General features: G+C 36.2%; 1 protein-coding gene across 4 annotated transcripts in view; it reads right to left on the minus strand.

The window, feature by feature from the left end:
- LOC150092412 (organic cation transporter protein-like) overlaps positions 1 to 16,514 on the minus strand; it is a 248,564-nt gene that overhangs the window by 92,338 nt on the left and 139,712 nt on the right. For all 4 annotated transcript variants that reach the window (XM_090414999.1, XM_090415000.1, XM_090415001.1 and 1 more), the window contains one exon: positions 4,943 to 5,046. In XM_090414999.1, coding sequence (XP_090271125.1) covers positions 4,943 to 5,046 — 104 coding nt within the window. The remainder of the gene's footprint in view (positions 1 to 4,942; positions 5,047 to 16,514) is intronic.

Consider the following 16,514-nt stretch of genomic DNA (forward strand, 5'->3'; position numbering starts at 1 on the left):
CAGATTAATCCAGAGGAGATTATAAAAAGAGTAGACGGTGAAGAACCAGAGATCATTCTTGGAAGTTATGTAAAAGTGTGGTGAAGAAGGATGTGAGGAGTAGATTTTTTACATGGAGAATTGTCAGCGAATGGAATGCATTGCCAGAATATGTTGTTAATGCAAGGCGTGTTAAGGACTTTATGATTCTATATGATAAATATGTTGTCAGTTGAATGAACCTCCCACAATGAGTCTTTCGACTCCATGGAGGGTGTAATAATAATAATAATAATTAATATTATTATTATTATTATTACATAATACAATATCATATTATTGTATTATGTAATCCAGGGGGTCCATGGACTCATCAAGGGAGGGCACTTGCTCTACAACTCTCTGTCTCCATCACCAGCTCCATCTACAATGAACCACATCTACACCAATGCCATCTATTGCCGACCACCACCACCACTAGTATTTTCACAGACAATCAAAAACATCCATGCCCACGGCAGGATTCGAACTCGCAGCCTTTTGACTGGAGAGCAGATACGCTAACCACTTTGCCAGCCAGGCTGGAATAATAATATAATATAATATAATATATTATAAATATAATAATAAAATCTACCCTATATATATATATATAAAATGATAAGCCTTTTTATGTCACTGTTTGTATGTCACGTTTTTTGAAACGTTTTGAAACTCAGGGGCTACCCTGAATGTCGAGTCTTCAAAATTCAAGGAGAACCGGCCTACCAGTCCGGAACCTGGGGGGGGGGGGATTGGATGTGGTAGCCCCCCTAGTATAATAATAAAGTTCTTAGCACTGTATTCATCTTTCTGCATTTTATTAAAAAACTAAGCCTAGAAATCTAACAGAATCATAAAATAAGGTGTGCATTGTACTTGAATTAGGATCTGAGAAAATAGCATGCAAATGACCAAATCAAATAAAGACACTTCATGGACTTAATTATCCTTTCAATTCAAAACTACCCAAACTGAATTAATATACATGTAAAGTGAGTTAAACAGGGATTGCAATGAATGCAATGCATCGGTTCCCCAATTTTTTACACCTCAAACATTTTGAAAATATCATTTGTTTACTGACTGTATAAAATTCATTCTAAAAAAGTATTAACAATTTACTTTCAATGTGTAAATAAATTACATGTTATTAAATACGCACATAACTTATGAAACTTAATTTCATGAATAAAAATATGGTTATCCCATATTTGCACTGAATGGCCAGTTTATTTGGCATGCCTATCATCAATAGATTCCAATGCTTCATCAGGGTGTTGCATGTTTGGAACAGAAGGTAGGCAACTAACTAATAAGTCTGAGTGGGTAGACATGTGCCTTGATATGAGTGCATGAGCACATGCACAGTTCCTTAGTCTCACTACCTCTATAGTGTAGTTAGAGAACAATGATATTTGCCCTTCATTAGAAATTTTATTATACCAAATTTAATATTTGGTATAATAAAAATGTTGTCAGTTGAATGAACCTCCCATAACGAGTCTTCCAACTGCATGGAAGGTGTAGCAATAATAATAATCATAATAATAATAATAATAACAACAACAACAAAGTTTCAAGAAAAAAACCCTTCGGTTTTTTTTCACAGAAACTTGGGTTTTTATCCTTCAAACACAAACAAACCAACCAAAGAACTCATAAGATTAGGTGACATAATATACTTGCCTTATAACCTTAGTTGCTGCAGTTGTAATTACTATTATTATTTTTATTATTATTATTATTATTACGCAGATCTACATGGAGTCAAAAGACTCGTTGTGGGAGGTCCTTCTTAGAAAGCACAAAGTCTGTAATACCATTCCTTGAACTCATTGACCGTTTGTACTCTCACTACTCTATCAGGCAGTGCATTCCATAGTTCAACCACCCTCCATGCAAAGAAACCACTCCTCACCCTCTTGCTCACAGCTTCCTTTCATAACTTCCCCCTGTTCCACCAAGCAAAAGAACTCACTAGTGTCAACCTTGTATCTCTCAGTAATTTAAAAGTCTCAATCATATCACCTCTCCTTCTTCTAACTACCAAACTCTGCAGTCCACATTCCCTCAGCCAATCCTCATAACCAACATTGTATAGTCCTGAAACCATCTTTGTTATCCACCTCTGTACCCTTTCCACAGTTAATTTATCCCCTTCAAATCCTGGGGACCAAATTTGAGAACAACAGTCCAAGTGTGGCCTGATCAGAGCTTTATACAGTGGAATGATAACTATGCAGGTCAGCATCCTTCTCAGTATTGCAGCAATTCTCTGAGTTACCTTCACTACCTTTGCAATACGTTCCCTGAATTTCAGGTTTCTATCAATCATCACTCCCAGATCTCTTGTCTTCCCTACCTCTTCCAGTACAGCTCCTCCAACAGAGTATGCTGCCTCCCCATTGATGTATCCCAAACTTCAAGACTTTACCTTTTTCTGCAGTAAACTGATATCCCCATTCATTTGCCCATCTGTCCAGTTTATTTAAATCCTCTTGCAGGGCTGCCACATCTTCACTATTACTAATAACCTTTCCTGGCTTCACATCATCTGCAAACAACCTGAATATCCCCATGCAATCCACTGAGAATGTCACTGATATAAAGGTTGAACAATACATGTCCCAGTAGTACTGAATTCTGTAGAACCCCCACTTGTAACTTCTGCTTCCCTGATATTGCCCCACCATACACAACTCTCTAATACCTATCAGACAGCCAATCCTGAATCCATTTGACTAACTCCACATCTAAACCCATGTGCTGCAACTTAAATATCAGCTTATCATATGGCACCCTGTCAAACACCTTTGCAAAATCCAAAAAATCCAAAAAATGTTAATGAGGGAAAGGCAGTAAATGCCTTTCCCTCATTAACTGCTCTTGTCACTTTATTAAAAAAATCAATCATATTACTAAAGAAAGAGTACCCCTTAACAAATCCATTGATTCTCACAGATAACATTACCCTCATCTGTATATAGTCCCTCACTAATTTCTCCAAGACCTTAACAACTACTGATGAGACACAAATTGGCCTATAATTAGACACTTCCAGTCTTCTACCACCCTTGTGCAGTGGCATTATCTTACCTTCCTTCCATTCCTTGGGTAGATTTCCTGCAGTCAGATTTTATTCAAGAGCCAGGTCAATGGAGCTGTCAGTTCTTTCGCACATTCTCTTAAAACCTGTGGTGAAATACCATCCAGTCCTGCATTACTGGTATCCAGAGTACTCAGTATTTGGAACACACTCTCCTCTTGTGCATCTAAACCTTGAACCTGCGCTATCCCCTCTAGTATTAAAACCTACTTCTCCGGGATGAAATACTCCAATAAAGTGCACACTGAACAACTCCACTATGTCCTCTGCATTCAGTCACTCTATTCCCATTTTTATCCCACAATGTCATTCTTCCACAATCATTTCTTCTCCTACTGGCCACATAGCTAAAAAATTCCCTAGGATTTTCTTTGGATCTTAGTCAATCTCTTCTCATATTCCAGTTCTGCCTTCCTTACCATACTGGTCACTCTCCTGCCTGCATCTTATATTCTTTGTGTATCTGTCCTCCACTTCTCTCCTTATATCTCTTCCATAATCTCTTTTTCAACTGTAGTTCCTGCTTGATATTGTTTGTCATTCACTTTACACCAAATTGTGTCTCACTTGTGGAATATAGCTTACTGTTGCTGCTAATAAATATTCCTTCACAATTTCCCAAGCACTAATGATATCCTGGCCTTCCAATTCTGCCCTCCACAGAACTGTCCCTAGTTGATACCTAAGGCTATTATAATCACCTGCCTTATAATTCCACATATGTTCCCTTTTCTTTGATACACCTGCATATCTATTCATCTTCCAAGTCAAAACTACATGGTCACGCTCTCCAACTGGTGGGAGAGATATCATCTCACTTATTATCAGCTGTTCTAATGCTATGACTAAATCCAAAACTCTTGAACCTATTGTTCCCTCTATTACATGTTGCCTCTAAGACATTTGTCCCTCAAGAATTCTAGAAATTCCATCCCCTTATTACTACACGCATCTTCCTCATCCCAGCTTATAGTTAAAATCTCCCATAACAAGCATTCTTCTTGCACTTGTCAAGCTCAACTGCCTAAACATCTCCTGCGCCCCACCCTCTGTGCTCTCTGATTTGTAGCAACACTCCCACTAAATATCCTGTCTTGGCCACTTCTACCTCACGCCATATGCTTTCAAAACCATTAATGTCACTGCCTTCCAAAGCCTCCACTCTTAGAGGACATAAATCATCACTTATCATAAGCAGTACTCCACTACTACGTTTTCCTTTCCTATCCTGCCGAAAAATGCTGCTACTTCAATTCCTGTTATTATATCATCCTCCATCAACCACATCTCAGATATCCCAATAATCTTTGGCCAGGCTGATGCTATCAGTGCCACCAATCATCTCCTTTATTTCGGATACTCCTGGCATTAGTATAAAGCATAAAAATGTTACTGCTTCTATACCCATCATTGTCCCCTCTCGACCCCACTGGACTCAGTGTTACCTGATGTCGTTCCCCTTTCCCAAGCACCCATTCCCACAAGAGGCCACCCCTGCTACCATCCACCCTGGGAATTCTGGTTTATAAGGTTACTAAGGTTTAATATGATAAATATTTCTGTTGGTTGAGTGAGATTTCCTATGATAAGCTGTTTGTTCTGTAGATTGTTAATAGTAATCATAAATTGAACCCTTAATTATTCTCACAGACATGAATATAAAAAAAATAATCAAACAGAAACAAATTTCATTAAGTGAACAAATAAGCATTCTAAAGAAAAAGGAATATATTTTTTATTCAACTAATACACACATGAAGTATGTGTTAATTAGAATGATGCTTACTAATTATTTAAGTTTCTCATGAAATTTACCTATCTGCAAGATGACCAAACAGCAACACTCCAGCCATCATTCCTCCCATATATAGAGACTGAGAAAGCGATATCAACCAATCCCTATCACATACTAAGTCAAACTGTAGAAAATAAAAGAAATACCAACTTAACATTTTAGTAAACAAACTTTTTTTATTAATAAATATACAATCATAACACCAGTTTTTAATGTAAAAGATTTGAAACGACTCTTTACAATTTTAGGTTTAAGTTTTTACATCAAAAGAATGCTATAAACAACAGAAATTAAAGTTATTGAGTCACTTTTTGACAAAGTGTTTATCAGTATAAATTAATGAAGCAGGATGTCAAAAATTCAAAATCTATATTACACAATGCCAACAAATTTGATGCATGAATATTTGCAGAGTTATCATTTGTATTATAGTTCTCAGATATTTGCAGTGAGATTTATAAAAATACATTCTTTGAACACATCTCCTCTCCAAGTCCTGCAATAAAGATGGAAGATCAAGACAGGATATTAGAACAAAAATTGCAAAAGCAACAACAGCACTCCAAAATCTAAAACACTATGGACATATAATAAGCTTATATAATATAATAATTAATATAATATATATAATAAAATTACAGATTATGCATTATTGACACACTAGTTAATTCAATACTTCTGTATGGAAGTTTCACCCCCCCCCCCTCTGCAAATCGTGGCGGGGGGGATGAAACATTATACGGAACAAATGAAGCACATTGGGAATATCTCCTGGTAGGGTCACTTTAGGTTATCTTGGTAGGATTGAAGACCTACAAGGAATTGGTGGAAGATTTCTGTGAGGACTATTTCCTGATATCTACTCGACAGTCCATTATAAACTATGGGAAGAAGAAGAACACATTTCAAAAGCAAGAAACCGAGTTTATCAGTTTCCACTTCTTTCACTTCTCCAAGATATCCCACATATGATGACACGTTCAACAGAATTCTGATTAGAAAAGGGGACAAGGTATGCTGGGATTTACCATGCTCTAACTCAATCTTGAACAATTTTTGGATAGTGATGCTGTCACTTCATCTCCTTGTGTGATGTTAATGCTATCAAAATGGACTGTAACATTGTCTTCCCCACCAAAATGCTTTCAGATAATAATACATTTGTCACTAGCTTGAACCTGTAAGTTTATTCAGTAAATTCTAATGGTTTCACTTTGGCTTTGATGTACAATTCATAACCAACATCCTTACATCATTTTGAGCAACAAGATGTCATCAAGGACAGAATAATTTCCAAGATTCAAGCTAAAGTGAGCCAACTCAATAAGATGACTAGCAATTCAGTGACATTCCACATACAATTACAATTTGGAGAAAAGCAGACAAAAAAGAAACATCCTTTTACACAAGAATAATTATTTTTCATTTGGGATTTTCGTGGTAATGATGAAACAGTTATTTCTGTTTTCAATCTTCTTCTTCTTCCTAACATGGATTTTAGACCAGGTGTTCTGGTTTTCTGATTCTTCTTTTTTCCACTTATTTTATATCTGTATAATATTTTCGGTAGTCTGCTGTTGTCCATTTGATTTAAACATTCTATTCATTTTTGTTTATACTCTCTTATGTAGTAATTAATTGATTTTATATTCATGGATTGTAAAATTTCTTAATTTGTTTTATGGTCCCATTTGGTATATCCAGCTGTTTTTCTGAGAAATTTCATTTCTTCTGTTTGAATTCGTTTTTCATCTTTCCTTTTTATGGTCCATGTTTCACTTCCCTACAGAAATGTTATCACATGCTCTTAAACTTTATTGGCTTAAAAAGAAAAAAAAAGTATGCATTTGCACAGGCTGCAAAAGCATACTTTCTCAGAACTGGCCCAGCATGCACTAAAGGCACTTGGTGAGAGTCATTGAATATAGAGGAAGCAATGAATGAACATAGACAGGATTAGCAACATGCTCACACTGGTTGTTGGGAAGTAGAATAAAGATTGAATTTCATTTTTTCCCTTATCTTCTAACTCGTTCACATTCTTCAAAGGGCATAGCACTCTTTTGGGCATAACTTTGAAATTGGTTTTTAGTTGGTCTCCTTCTCTCCACCATTGTCAAGGTTAAGGTTGATTTTCCTGTATGCTAGACAGGATGAAATGCTGGTATTTGTTTGTAAGGATATGCCTGTAATGTGCTATCTAATGTTGATTTTGTTGAGTTGTAGATGAATATAACTCAGTAAAATTTGAGTGCCTTCAAGGACTGATAAAACCCTATTTTGCCAGCACTGATGATCAACTAGCTCTGGAATCAACTAAAGAAAGCATATACAAATTTTCTGTAGATGGCAACTAAAATTAAGTCTATATAAGTCTTTCTTTTTCAGATTTCGATGTCATGAAGTGACCAGAAGGTTGTTGTAGGCAGCCATATTTAAACTTATGACAAATTTATGAAACATCTTGAACAGAGAATTTCATTCTCATACTTAAACAGAATAGGCATTTTCAATAATAACCAGCATGTCCATATTTTGTGATCTCTCCATCATAGATTTTAAGCCCTCCTCCAACACAAGAGGGAAGAGATCTCCTTGAGATCTTTCATTGTGCATAATGAACACTCATCTTTTCCCAAATTATGAAGTTTTCTTGCGTGGTAGTTATGCTACTAGTATTATGAATCAAATCATTAGCTTTCTGTGTTGTTTTAATATTTTATTCCTTAATGTTCTACTTTTTTTATATAACTCACCCATGAAGGTTTTTGTAAACCCATAGTATTTTATTAATTTTATATTTTATTATTACGGGCGACTCCCTGGAGTCGCCTGTAATAATAATAATAAGTCGCCCTTAGACTCATCGAGGGAGGCCCTAAACATCATGTCCACACAACTATTTGGCATTTTCACAGTATCTATCATACCTTGCCTTGAACTCATTCACTATCATAGCACCCACAACAGACTCTGGCAGCTTATTCCACTCATTTACCACTCTAAAAGTAAAGAACTCAGCCCTTGCTAACCACACTCTTGCCCAGCTTCCATAGATGTCCCTTAGTTCTCCCACCACCAGTCCTGATCTCAAAAATATCCTCTGAATTAATCCTATAGAAACCCTTCAGCAATTTGAATGTCTCAATCATATCTCCCCTCTTCCACCTATCAACCAGTTTCTGCAACCCACATATCTTCAACCTGTTCTCATAAGGTTCATTCCATAGACCTGCTATCATCTTGGTCACTCGCCTCTGGATCCTCTCCACCTCCTCCCCATCCAGAAGAAACCTAGGTAACCAAATCTGGGCACAGTAGTCGAGATGAGGTCTTATCAAGGCTTGTCTTGCTTGTCTCTACTCGTCAAAGTATTTTTCAACAACCAAGTGATTTGATGAGCTGATTTAGCCACTTTTGCAATGTGCCCCCTAAACTTCATCTCCCTATCCACCAACACTCCCAAGTCCCTGGCCTCATCAATCTCCTGGAGTACAGTTCCACCAATGTGGTATACTGCTGCTAATCTTTTCACCCCAAAATGCGTAACATTAAATTGACATCCATTCTCCTTAGCCCAGAACACCAATCTATCCAAATCTTCCTGCAAGATTTTGACATCTTCTGCATTCACTATTGCCCTACCCAACTTTGCATCATCAGCGAACAAATGAACTGTTCCTCGTAGATCCTTCCCTATATTGTTAATGAACAAATTGAACAGCAGTGGTCCAAGAACACTTGGACCACTGCGGCATACCACTAGTCACAGGCCGTCTTTTGGACTCTACTCCTGAATAAACTACTCTCTGATATCTCTCCATCAACACCCACCTATCCATCTCACCAACCCTATAATCCATTCCCATATGTTGCAGTTTACGGATTAGAATTCCATGTGGTATCCTGTCAAAGGTCTTAGCCAGGTCCAGCAGTATCACTGTAAATCCATTACCCTTATCCAGTTCAGCCGTCACTGTGTTATAAAACTTGAGCAAGTTACTGAGGCATGATCTACCCTTCACAAAGCCATGCTGTCCCCCATACAGTATCTCATTTTCATCAATCCATTCCTGTAGTTTTCCCTTGACTACTTTCTCCAAGACCTTGACAACGACTCCTGATATGCTGATCGGTCGGTAATTTGCAACAGTTGTCTTGGTTCCTCCTTTATGCAGTGGAACTAATTTCCCCTCTTTCCACACTTTTGGGACTAAACCAGACCCAAGACTCAGATTAAACAACATGGTCAAGGGCACTGATAATTCTTTAGCCACTTCATGTAAGACCTGTGCCGGTATATCATCCAATCCCACAGATGTATTCACATTAAGGTTCTGTAATAGACTATTCACCTCCACTTCATTCATCACAATTCCCGTATAAACTAATGGTTCCTTCATTCTTTTAATGTCACCACCTGGATGTTATACTCTTGCTAAGTGCTCACTCAGTAATTCCACTATATCGACTGATTCAGTGACCTCCTTGCCATCGGCATTCCTTAAAATCATTCTGCCATGTACAGTTTTTCTTTTACTTGCAGAATATTGAAAGAACTGTTTGGGATTCTCTTTAACTTGCATAGCTAGTTTCATAATCCGCTTTTGCTTTACTTAACCACACTCGTTACCCTTCTGCCCTGTGCTTTATACCGTTCGTGTGCCTGTAGGTCACCTTTCTCTTTAAATTCCCTCCACAGTTGTTTCTTTTTTTGCAGCTCAAGCTTAATGGTGTTATTCATCCATTTAACCCCTACTTGTTTTACTATCGGGACCCTAGGTATACAATCAACCATAACCTCCTGTAAATGCTCCTTGATCACTTCCCATGCTCTATCGACATCCAGCCCTTGCAGTTTTACATGCCATGGCACTGAACCAAGCAATCTCCTAATCTTGTCATACTTGCCAGCACAGTAATTCCACATATACCCTGTGTTAATCGAAAATTCCACACCTTTAGCCACCTCCCAGGTCAAGACCTTATGATCACTCTCACCAATAGGTGGCAATATGGTCATACTCATTATTTTTTTATTTATTACTTTTTTTACATAGTCCAAAGACCTTGCTCTAGAGATCAAACATGGAACTTTTCTCTTAATGGGTTATATAAAATCCTGTTCCAAATGGAATTTCAAACTGACAGTAATTATTATTATTGGCCATTCATGAAGTCCCCAAACTCATTGCAGGAAGCCAACTCCAACTTTCCTTGTGCTTATAATACCTTGCCTTAAATTTATTGTATGGCAAAGCACTCATCACCCATTTGAGCAATGTACGCCTTTCATTCATCATTGTCCATGTACAAAATCATCTTATTATTCTTTTCCCACCATCTATTGCTCAACTTCCTTACATGATCTACCATCTGCTCATATGATTTCATGTCCAAACTGAAGGTTATGTGTATCTCAAACTTATGCTTCTACTATATTATCTTTCTGTTCAAGTTTTATCTATCCCAGCCTACTATCCATATTCCCTTACTCTGTCCACATGGTCAAGATTGTATAATGCAGATATTACTTGGTCATCCACTTTTAACAACCAAGGAGAGTTAATTACCAAAAAAAAGAAATTGTTCATGAAATCAGACAATGCTGTAGATAGTTCTGTGTGTTGATGGTAGTAATATTATGTAGTTGGAGGATTGAGTACGGGAGATGGTGAGTTGTAGTGGAGTGTTCCCTCCCACAATGAGTCCTTGGAGGTGTCACATAATAATAATATTTTGATACTAAACAAGTCATCATCACCACCACCACCACCAGATGAAAACCTTATTATTATTACGTTACACCTCCAGGGAGTCCAAAGACTCATCGAGAGAGCACCTACTCCACAACTCTCCATCTCCACCACTCAAATCCACCAACAATAATGAACTGCAACTACCATCAATGTCAACGCAACAATAGAACATGAAAAATCATAACAAGTGAATCAAGATTTTTTGGAAAAGTTCTGTATGCTTATATGAGGAACAATCAAATCAACTTGATAATTAGCTGGCCTGGTTGGCCCAGTGATTAATAAATCTGCTCTCCAATCAATAGGCTAGATTCAAATCTGGCCATGGATGTTCTGCAATGGCTTTCAGTTGGGAGATTTCATTGCCTAATATGACACAGTTTTCCTGCTTACTGGAGACCTGAACTTACATCAGAGATACAATGTTTAAGCAAAATTGTTGAAGAACCCAAAATTGAGGAACATATCTGATTGAAGTTGAGAATTTTATTAAAGCACAACAAAATAATAAAGCAGCTAATGAAAATAAAATTCTAGCAAAACTTCTAAAAATTGGAGGAACACCATTAACAACTTAGATTTATGAACTCATCAAACTGATATGGCAAAAGAAGATATCCCAGTTGATTGGAATACAGCCATACTCTGCCCTATTTTTAATAAAGGAGACTATGATAACTAGTAACTACTGTATAGAAGTATCTCTCCCTCTCTCTTTGACATTTGCTACAAAATATTGTCTACACTGATTTGGAAAAGAAAGAATTAATGTATATGCTTCAAACATTATAGGAAAATATCAGTATGGCTTCTGCAAGGGAAAGTTGATGACAGATATTTTCATACTCCAACAATAGCTAGAAAAACATTATGAATATGATAAAGAATTATATCTCGTATTTGTGGATTATAAAAAAGCATATGACAGTATACATCAGAATGCACTATGGGATGCAATGAGACTTTTCAGTGTACCATAAAAGTATATAAATATGATAAATACGCTTCCTCCAGGAATGTTCATCGAGTTTTGAAATAAAATCTGGACTATGTCAAGGCTCTCTCACAAACCCTTCAAAAACCAGTTGGAAAAAGTCATTAGAGAACTAAAAATGTATAACAGAGAATGGAAAACAGGGACAGTGTACTATTTGCTTATGCCAATGACATTATTATCCTTGGAGACTCTTGTAAGGATGTTATACAGACTACATTTAATTTAAACAAGGCAAATAAGTCTTGTCATAAATGGAGAAATCTTGATGGATCTCAAGGATCCATCAAGATTGATCCAGCTTAGTTGTTGATCATCATATCTTTGAACAAGTGGATAACTTTAACTATCTAGGAGTCAACATTAACAAACACAATGATATGCATCAAGAGACAGAAAAGAGAACTGAAAAAGCCAATGGATATTTTGCAACTTTACAACTCCTGAAGTCTAGAATACTATCAAGAAAATCCAAAGAGAAATTGTATTTAAGCTATGACCAATATTAACCTATGGTTGTAAAACGCAATCAGCAACAAAAGGAGATAATAGAAAACTTATCATATAAATACAATAATCACTACGGAAAGGCCACACGAAACTTCTACATCCCAGACATAATAAACAAATTACCTTTTGAATACAGAAACCTTACAAACTACAATAGCTTGAAAAGAGCTCTAAGGACATACTATGAACAAGAAACACGCACCCAAAATACCATACAAACTTAATGAAACACAATATATTCGTTCAGGCTTCCAGTTCAGCAACGCATCAATACATTCCAAGTCATCGTATGTGCGTGCGCATGCACACGCGCGAATTTCTCAATCATAGATTTCGTAGCTTCCTAACACAGCAAACCAACCAATAAATAATAACCAACTGGTGTCATCCTCAGATAAGCTTACAAATAAGTTTCGAGGATGAAAGTTGAGAAATTACATCCAAGACAAAAAAAAAAAGAAAAAAAAAGAAAAAAAATGTATCATACGTAACCAAATGCATGTAAAGTACATATCACATGGAAACAAATGTATGTAATGTGTGTATTATATGTAAACAAATGTACGTAATGTAAGTATCATATGTAAACAAATGTAAATAATGTTGTATCATATGTAATCAAATGTATGTAATGTATGTAATAACTGTAACAAATGTATGTAATGTAATAAAAAAAAAATTATTATCATACGCTGCCTGAAAAAAATAGCCTCTTGGCTCTTTACGTATTATTATCCATTATTCAAAAATTCCATGTAATCTTCATTGTTAATATTAGAAGAACACGTGTTGTAAATATAGATTCAAAACAGTATTGCTATCAAAAATTTAATTGAAATGAAATGTAGAAAATGAATCACATATGCAGCACTTAGTGCTGAATTTTGTAAAAATTACAAGCTGGCATGTCATTAAAAATGATTCTTGTAATTGTGTAAAAAAGATTTCAGAAATCAATGTAATTTTTATAATCTTTAAATTTTGTAATTTCTCTAATTTATAATGTAATTATTATATGTATGCAAACAAAATAAAGTGTTAAAAAAAAATTATTATTACCCGAAGACCTCATGGAGTCAAAGACTCATCTGGGAGGTCCGTTTATCACACACACAGCTCATCATGCTGTGCCTTGAACATTTGAAAGAAAAGAACTGAGAAAAAATTTTGGACCATCTTACAATCAGAATACTCGACTGTATGAACAAAGACATAACGATGAACTATGAAACCTGTTTCAAAGACCAGACATCCCATCTTTTATAAGAAACAAGAGAACTGAGTGGTTTGGTCATATTTTATAAAACTTTGCATTTTGTTTTAAAATAAGGTTATGTTTTTATTAATCAATTAATAGTCCACTGTGCTCTCGATTAAATGTTTGTTTGTTTTTTTCAATTGCTCTACTATTAATGAAAAGTGCTTAAAGGTTTAATAAGTTAGGCAGGACATCTTTATATTTACATCATCATATACATATATATTTTGAAAAAAAAAAAAATGTGGCCCACCATCTAACTCTTAAAAATCTTGGCTCTGTAGATGCTGGACAGCACTGATCTATCCTAATCTTCCAAAATATATATGCTAAAGTATAATGATTCCTTATTTCTACTTGTAATTACTGCAACAACAACAATGCTCAAGAACAAAATGCTGTCATGCTCAACAGAGCTCTCCACTATACGGGGTCTTTGATCTTTATGCTATTTTCTTACTCTTGGTCAGCTACCTATTCTCCTATCCAGGCCATCAGCTGTTCATTCATCTGTAATTATATTATACTCCATCAGGCCTTTGCAAAATAAAAATATATTATGGTGCTTTATCTTTATTCAGAATGATTTCAACACTGTTATCAAATATAATAGTAATAGTAAATTATTAGCAATAGTGCAGATGGGGTAGCCCTGGAAGAGGATTTGAATAAACTAGACAGATGGGCAAATGAATGGGGGTGTCGGTTTAATGCAGCAAAATATAAGGTCTTGAGGTTTGGGACACACTTCATACTCTATTGGAGAAGTCGTACTGGAGGAAGTAGGGGAGACAAGAGATCCGGGGTTGACGATTGATAGAAATACAGGGAACATATTGCAAAGGTGGTGAAGGTAACACAGAGGATTGCTGCAATACTGAGAAGGATGCTGACCTGCAGAGATAAAAGATAAATTATCATTCCATTGTACAAGACCCTGATCAGACCACACTTAGACTATTGTTCTCAGATTTGGTCCCTAAGATTTGAAGGGGATAAATTAACTGTGGAAAGGGTACAAAGGCAGATAACAAAGACAATTTCAGGACTGTACAATGTTAGTTATGAGGATCGGCTGAGGAAATGTGGACTGCAGAGTTTGGTAGATAGAAGGAGAGGTGATATGAGGTTGACACTGCAGAGTTCTTTCGCTTGGTGGAACAGCAGGAAGGAGTAATAACGAGGGACCATCCCTGGAAGTTATGAAAGGAAGCGGTGAGCAAGAGGGCAAGGAGTGATTTCTTTGCATGGAGGGTGGTGTTGAACCATGGAATGCATTGCCTGATAAGAGTGGTGAGAGTGAGAATGGTCAATGAGTGGTATGATAGACTTTGTGTTTCCTATGAAGGACCTCCCACGGTGAGTCTTTTGACTCCTTCAAGGCCTGAATAATAATAATCAAACTGACCACTACTGTTTATTAGAAGCCCAATGTGGCTTTAAACATACTCTTTTGTCTATAGGGTTCATAATTTAAAATGAAAAAGGCAAGACACTGTCGAGAGGTCAGATGAGATTTCGTCATAAAAATAATGAAAAAATGCTATTAATTAACAGCCTAAAATTCACTATTTTAACCACAAAAATCATTCATGCATATTGGAACAAAATGAGGTATTCAAAAAGATAATCATTTATTATTATTATTATTGTATTTGCAGACCATCAATCATAAACATCATTGTCGGAAATAATTAGTTTCCATTTGAACTTTTGCTTCTTTTAGCTCATTTGTGTTTCTTTGTTTTGATGTTACAATACATCGTCTTGGACATCTATAGCACTGTCTGTAGATATCCAAGTCCACCACAACACATTTGGAAGAACGGCAAGACAATGTGCACTATAATTGGAAAAGACCTGCATTCGATTTATCTCGTGAAAAAAAGGAATCCTTAGATGGACCTTTTTCCATTAAAGGTGATTGAGCCAGTTTTAAAACATAGTTGTTCTTGTTTTTTTTTTCTTTTTTAAATTCCAAAACTAGTTTTTCACTGGCAAATCAGCCAGAGAACATATGCATAATAAAAAACAAATAAACATTATTATTTTAATGGCTAATATAGCCTACTTTCGCTTAGGGAACCCCGGCGTCCGCTGGATCCCCTCTCATTAGGGGCCCATTCTTTTTTCTTTTTTTTTAAATAGAGAAACCAAACAAATTTTCAGTGCTCAACATGGGCCGGTTAAAATATTACATAACCCTAATATAACTTGATGCAAAGTATTTTATGAAAATGCTATGACGAAAGAACTTAGATTACGTTGAAAAGCTTCATTTAGTTTTGTCGATTGTCGTTTTCAAACTCCGGGTACAAGAAACCCGGTTAAACAAAAACTGCTACTAAACTTCGTTTTATTTCGGTGCTAAGCTATGAGTTACTCACTTTTATGGAATTAACATTAACTTGATTTGGTGCATCCTACGTCATCAGTCACGAGTTTCTGACCAAAACATTGTTGATAACGCTCATGTGTAAAAGTTTTGTGCGCCAAAGCCGATATAACGCAAATCGAACCTGGGAAAGTATACCGGCACTTCTAAATTTCGATTTCGAGAACTGCAAAATATAATACATAAATGATAGAAACTAAATTTCGAACAACTTTCATAGCTGGAATACCGCACACCGAATGAATCTTCTCGTGCGGCCTTCAGGTAATTCTAATACCAACCGTAATATATATATCGCAGTTCAGGTCAGCTTTCTGCTTTACAAGTTCAAATTAGTAGATAAGTATATTGTGTTATTGTCTTGGTCTAGTTTGAAAATAGTTAAAAAGTTATAGGCGAGTCATATGGATATTAGGAGAACACGCTTCCCCTCAGTATGAAACGTTACGAAAGTGGTTGTGCCAAACGAAATAAAATGAAAGAACAGGCAAAGGCTATTCAAAAACTTCCAAAACTAACAACATTTTGTAAGAGCAGTGAAAGTGAAGTTGAATAATGTACAGGAAGAAACAACCTCTGTTGGTGCTACAGCAAACGTAAGTACAAATAATGACAATTATAAGAGTTCAGATCCCGGACTATGGCCAATGGCAAAAGTCGTTTAAAAGTGCATGGG

Source organism: Typopeltis vanoorti, chromosome 26, assembly GCF_054136105.1.
Source record: "Typopeltis vanoorti isolate ZY-2024b chromosome 26, IOZ_Tvanoo_1.0, whole genome shotgun sequence".
NCBI classification, from domain to species: Eukaryota; Metazoa; Arthropoda; class Arachnida; order Uropygi; family Thelyphonidae; genus Typopeltis; species Typopeltis vanoorti.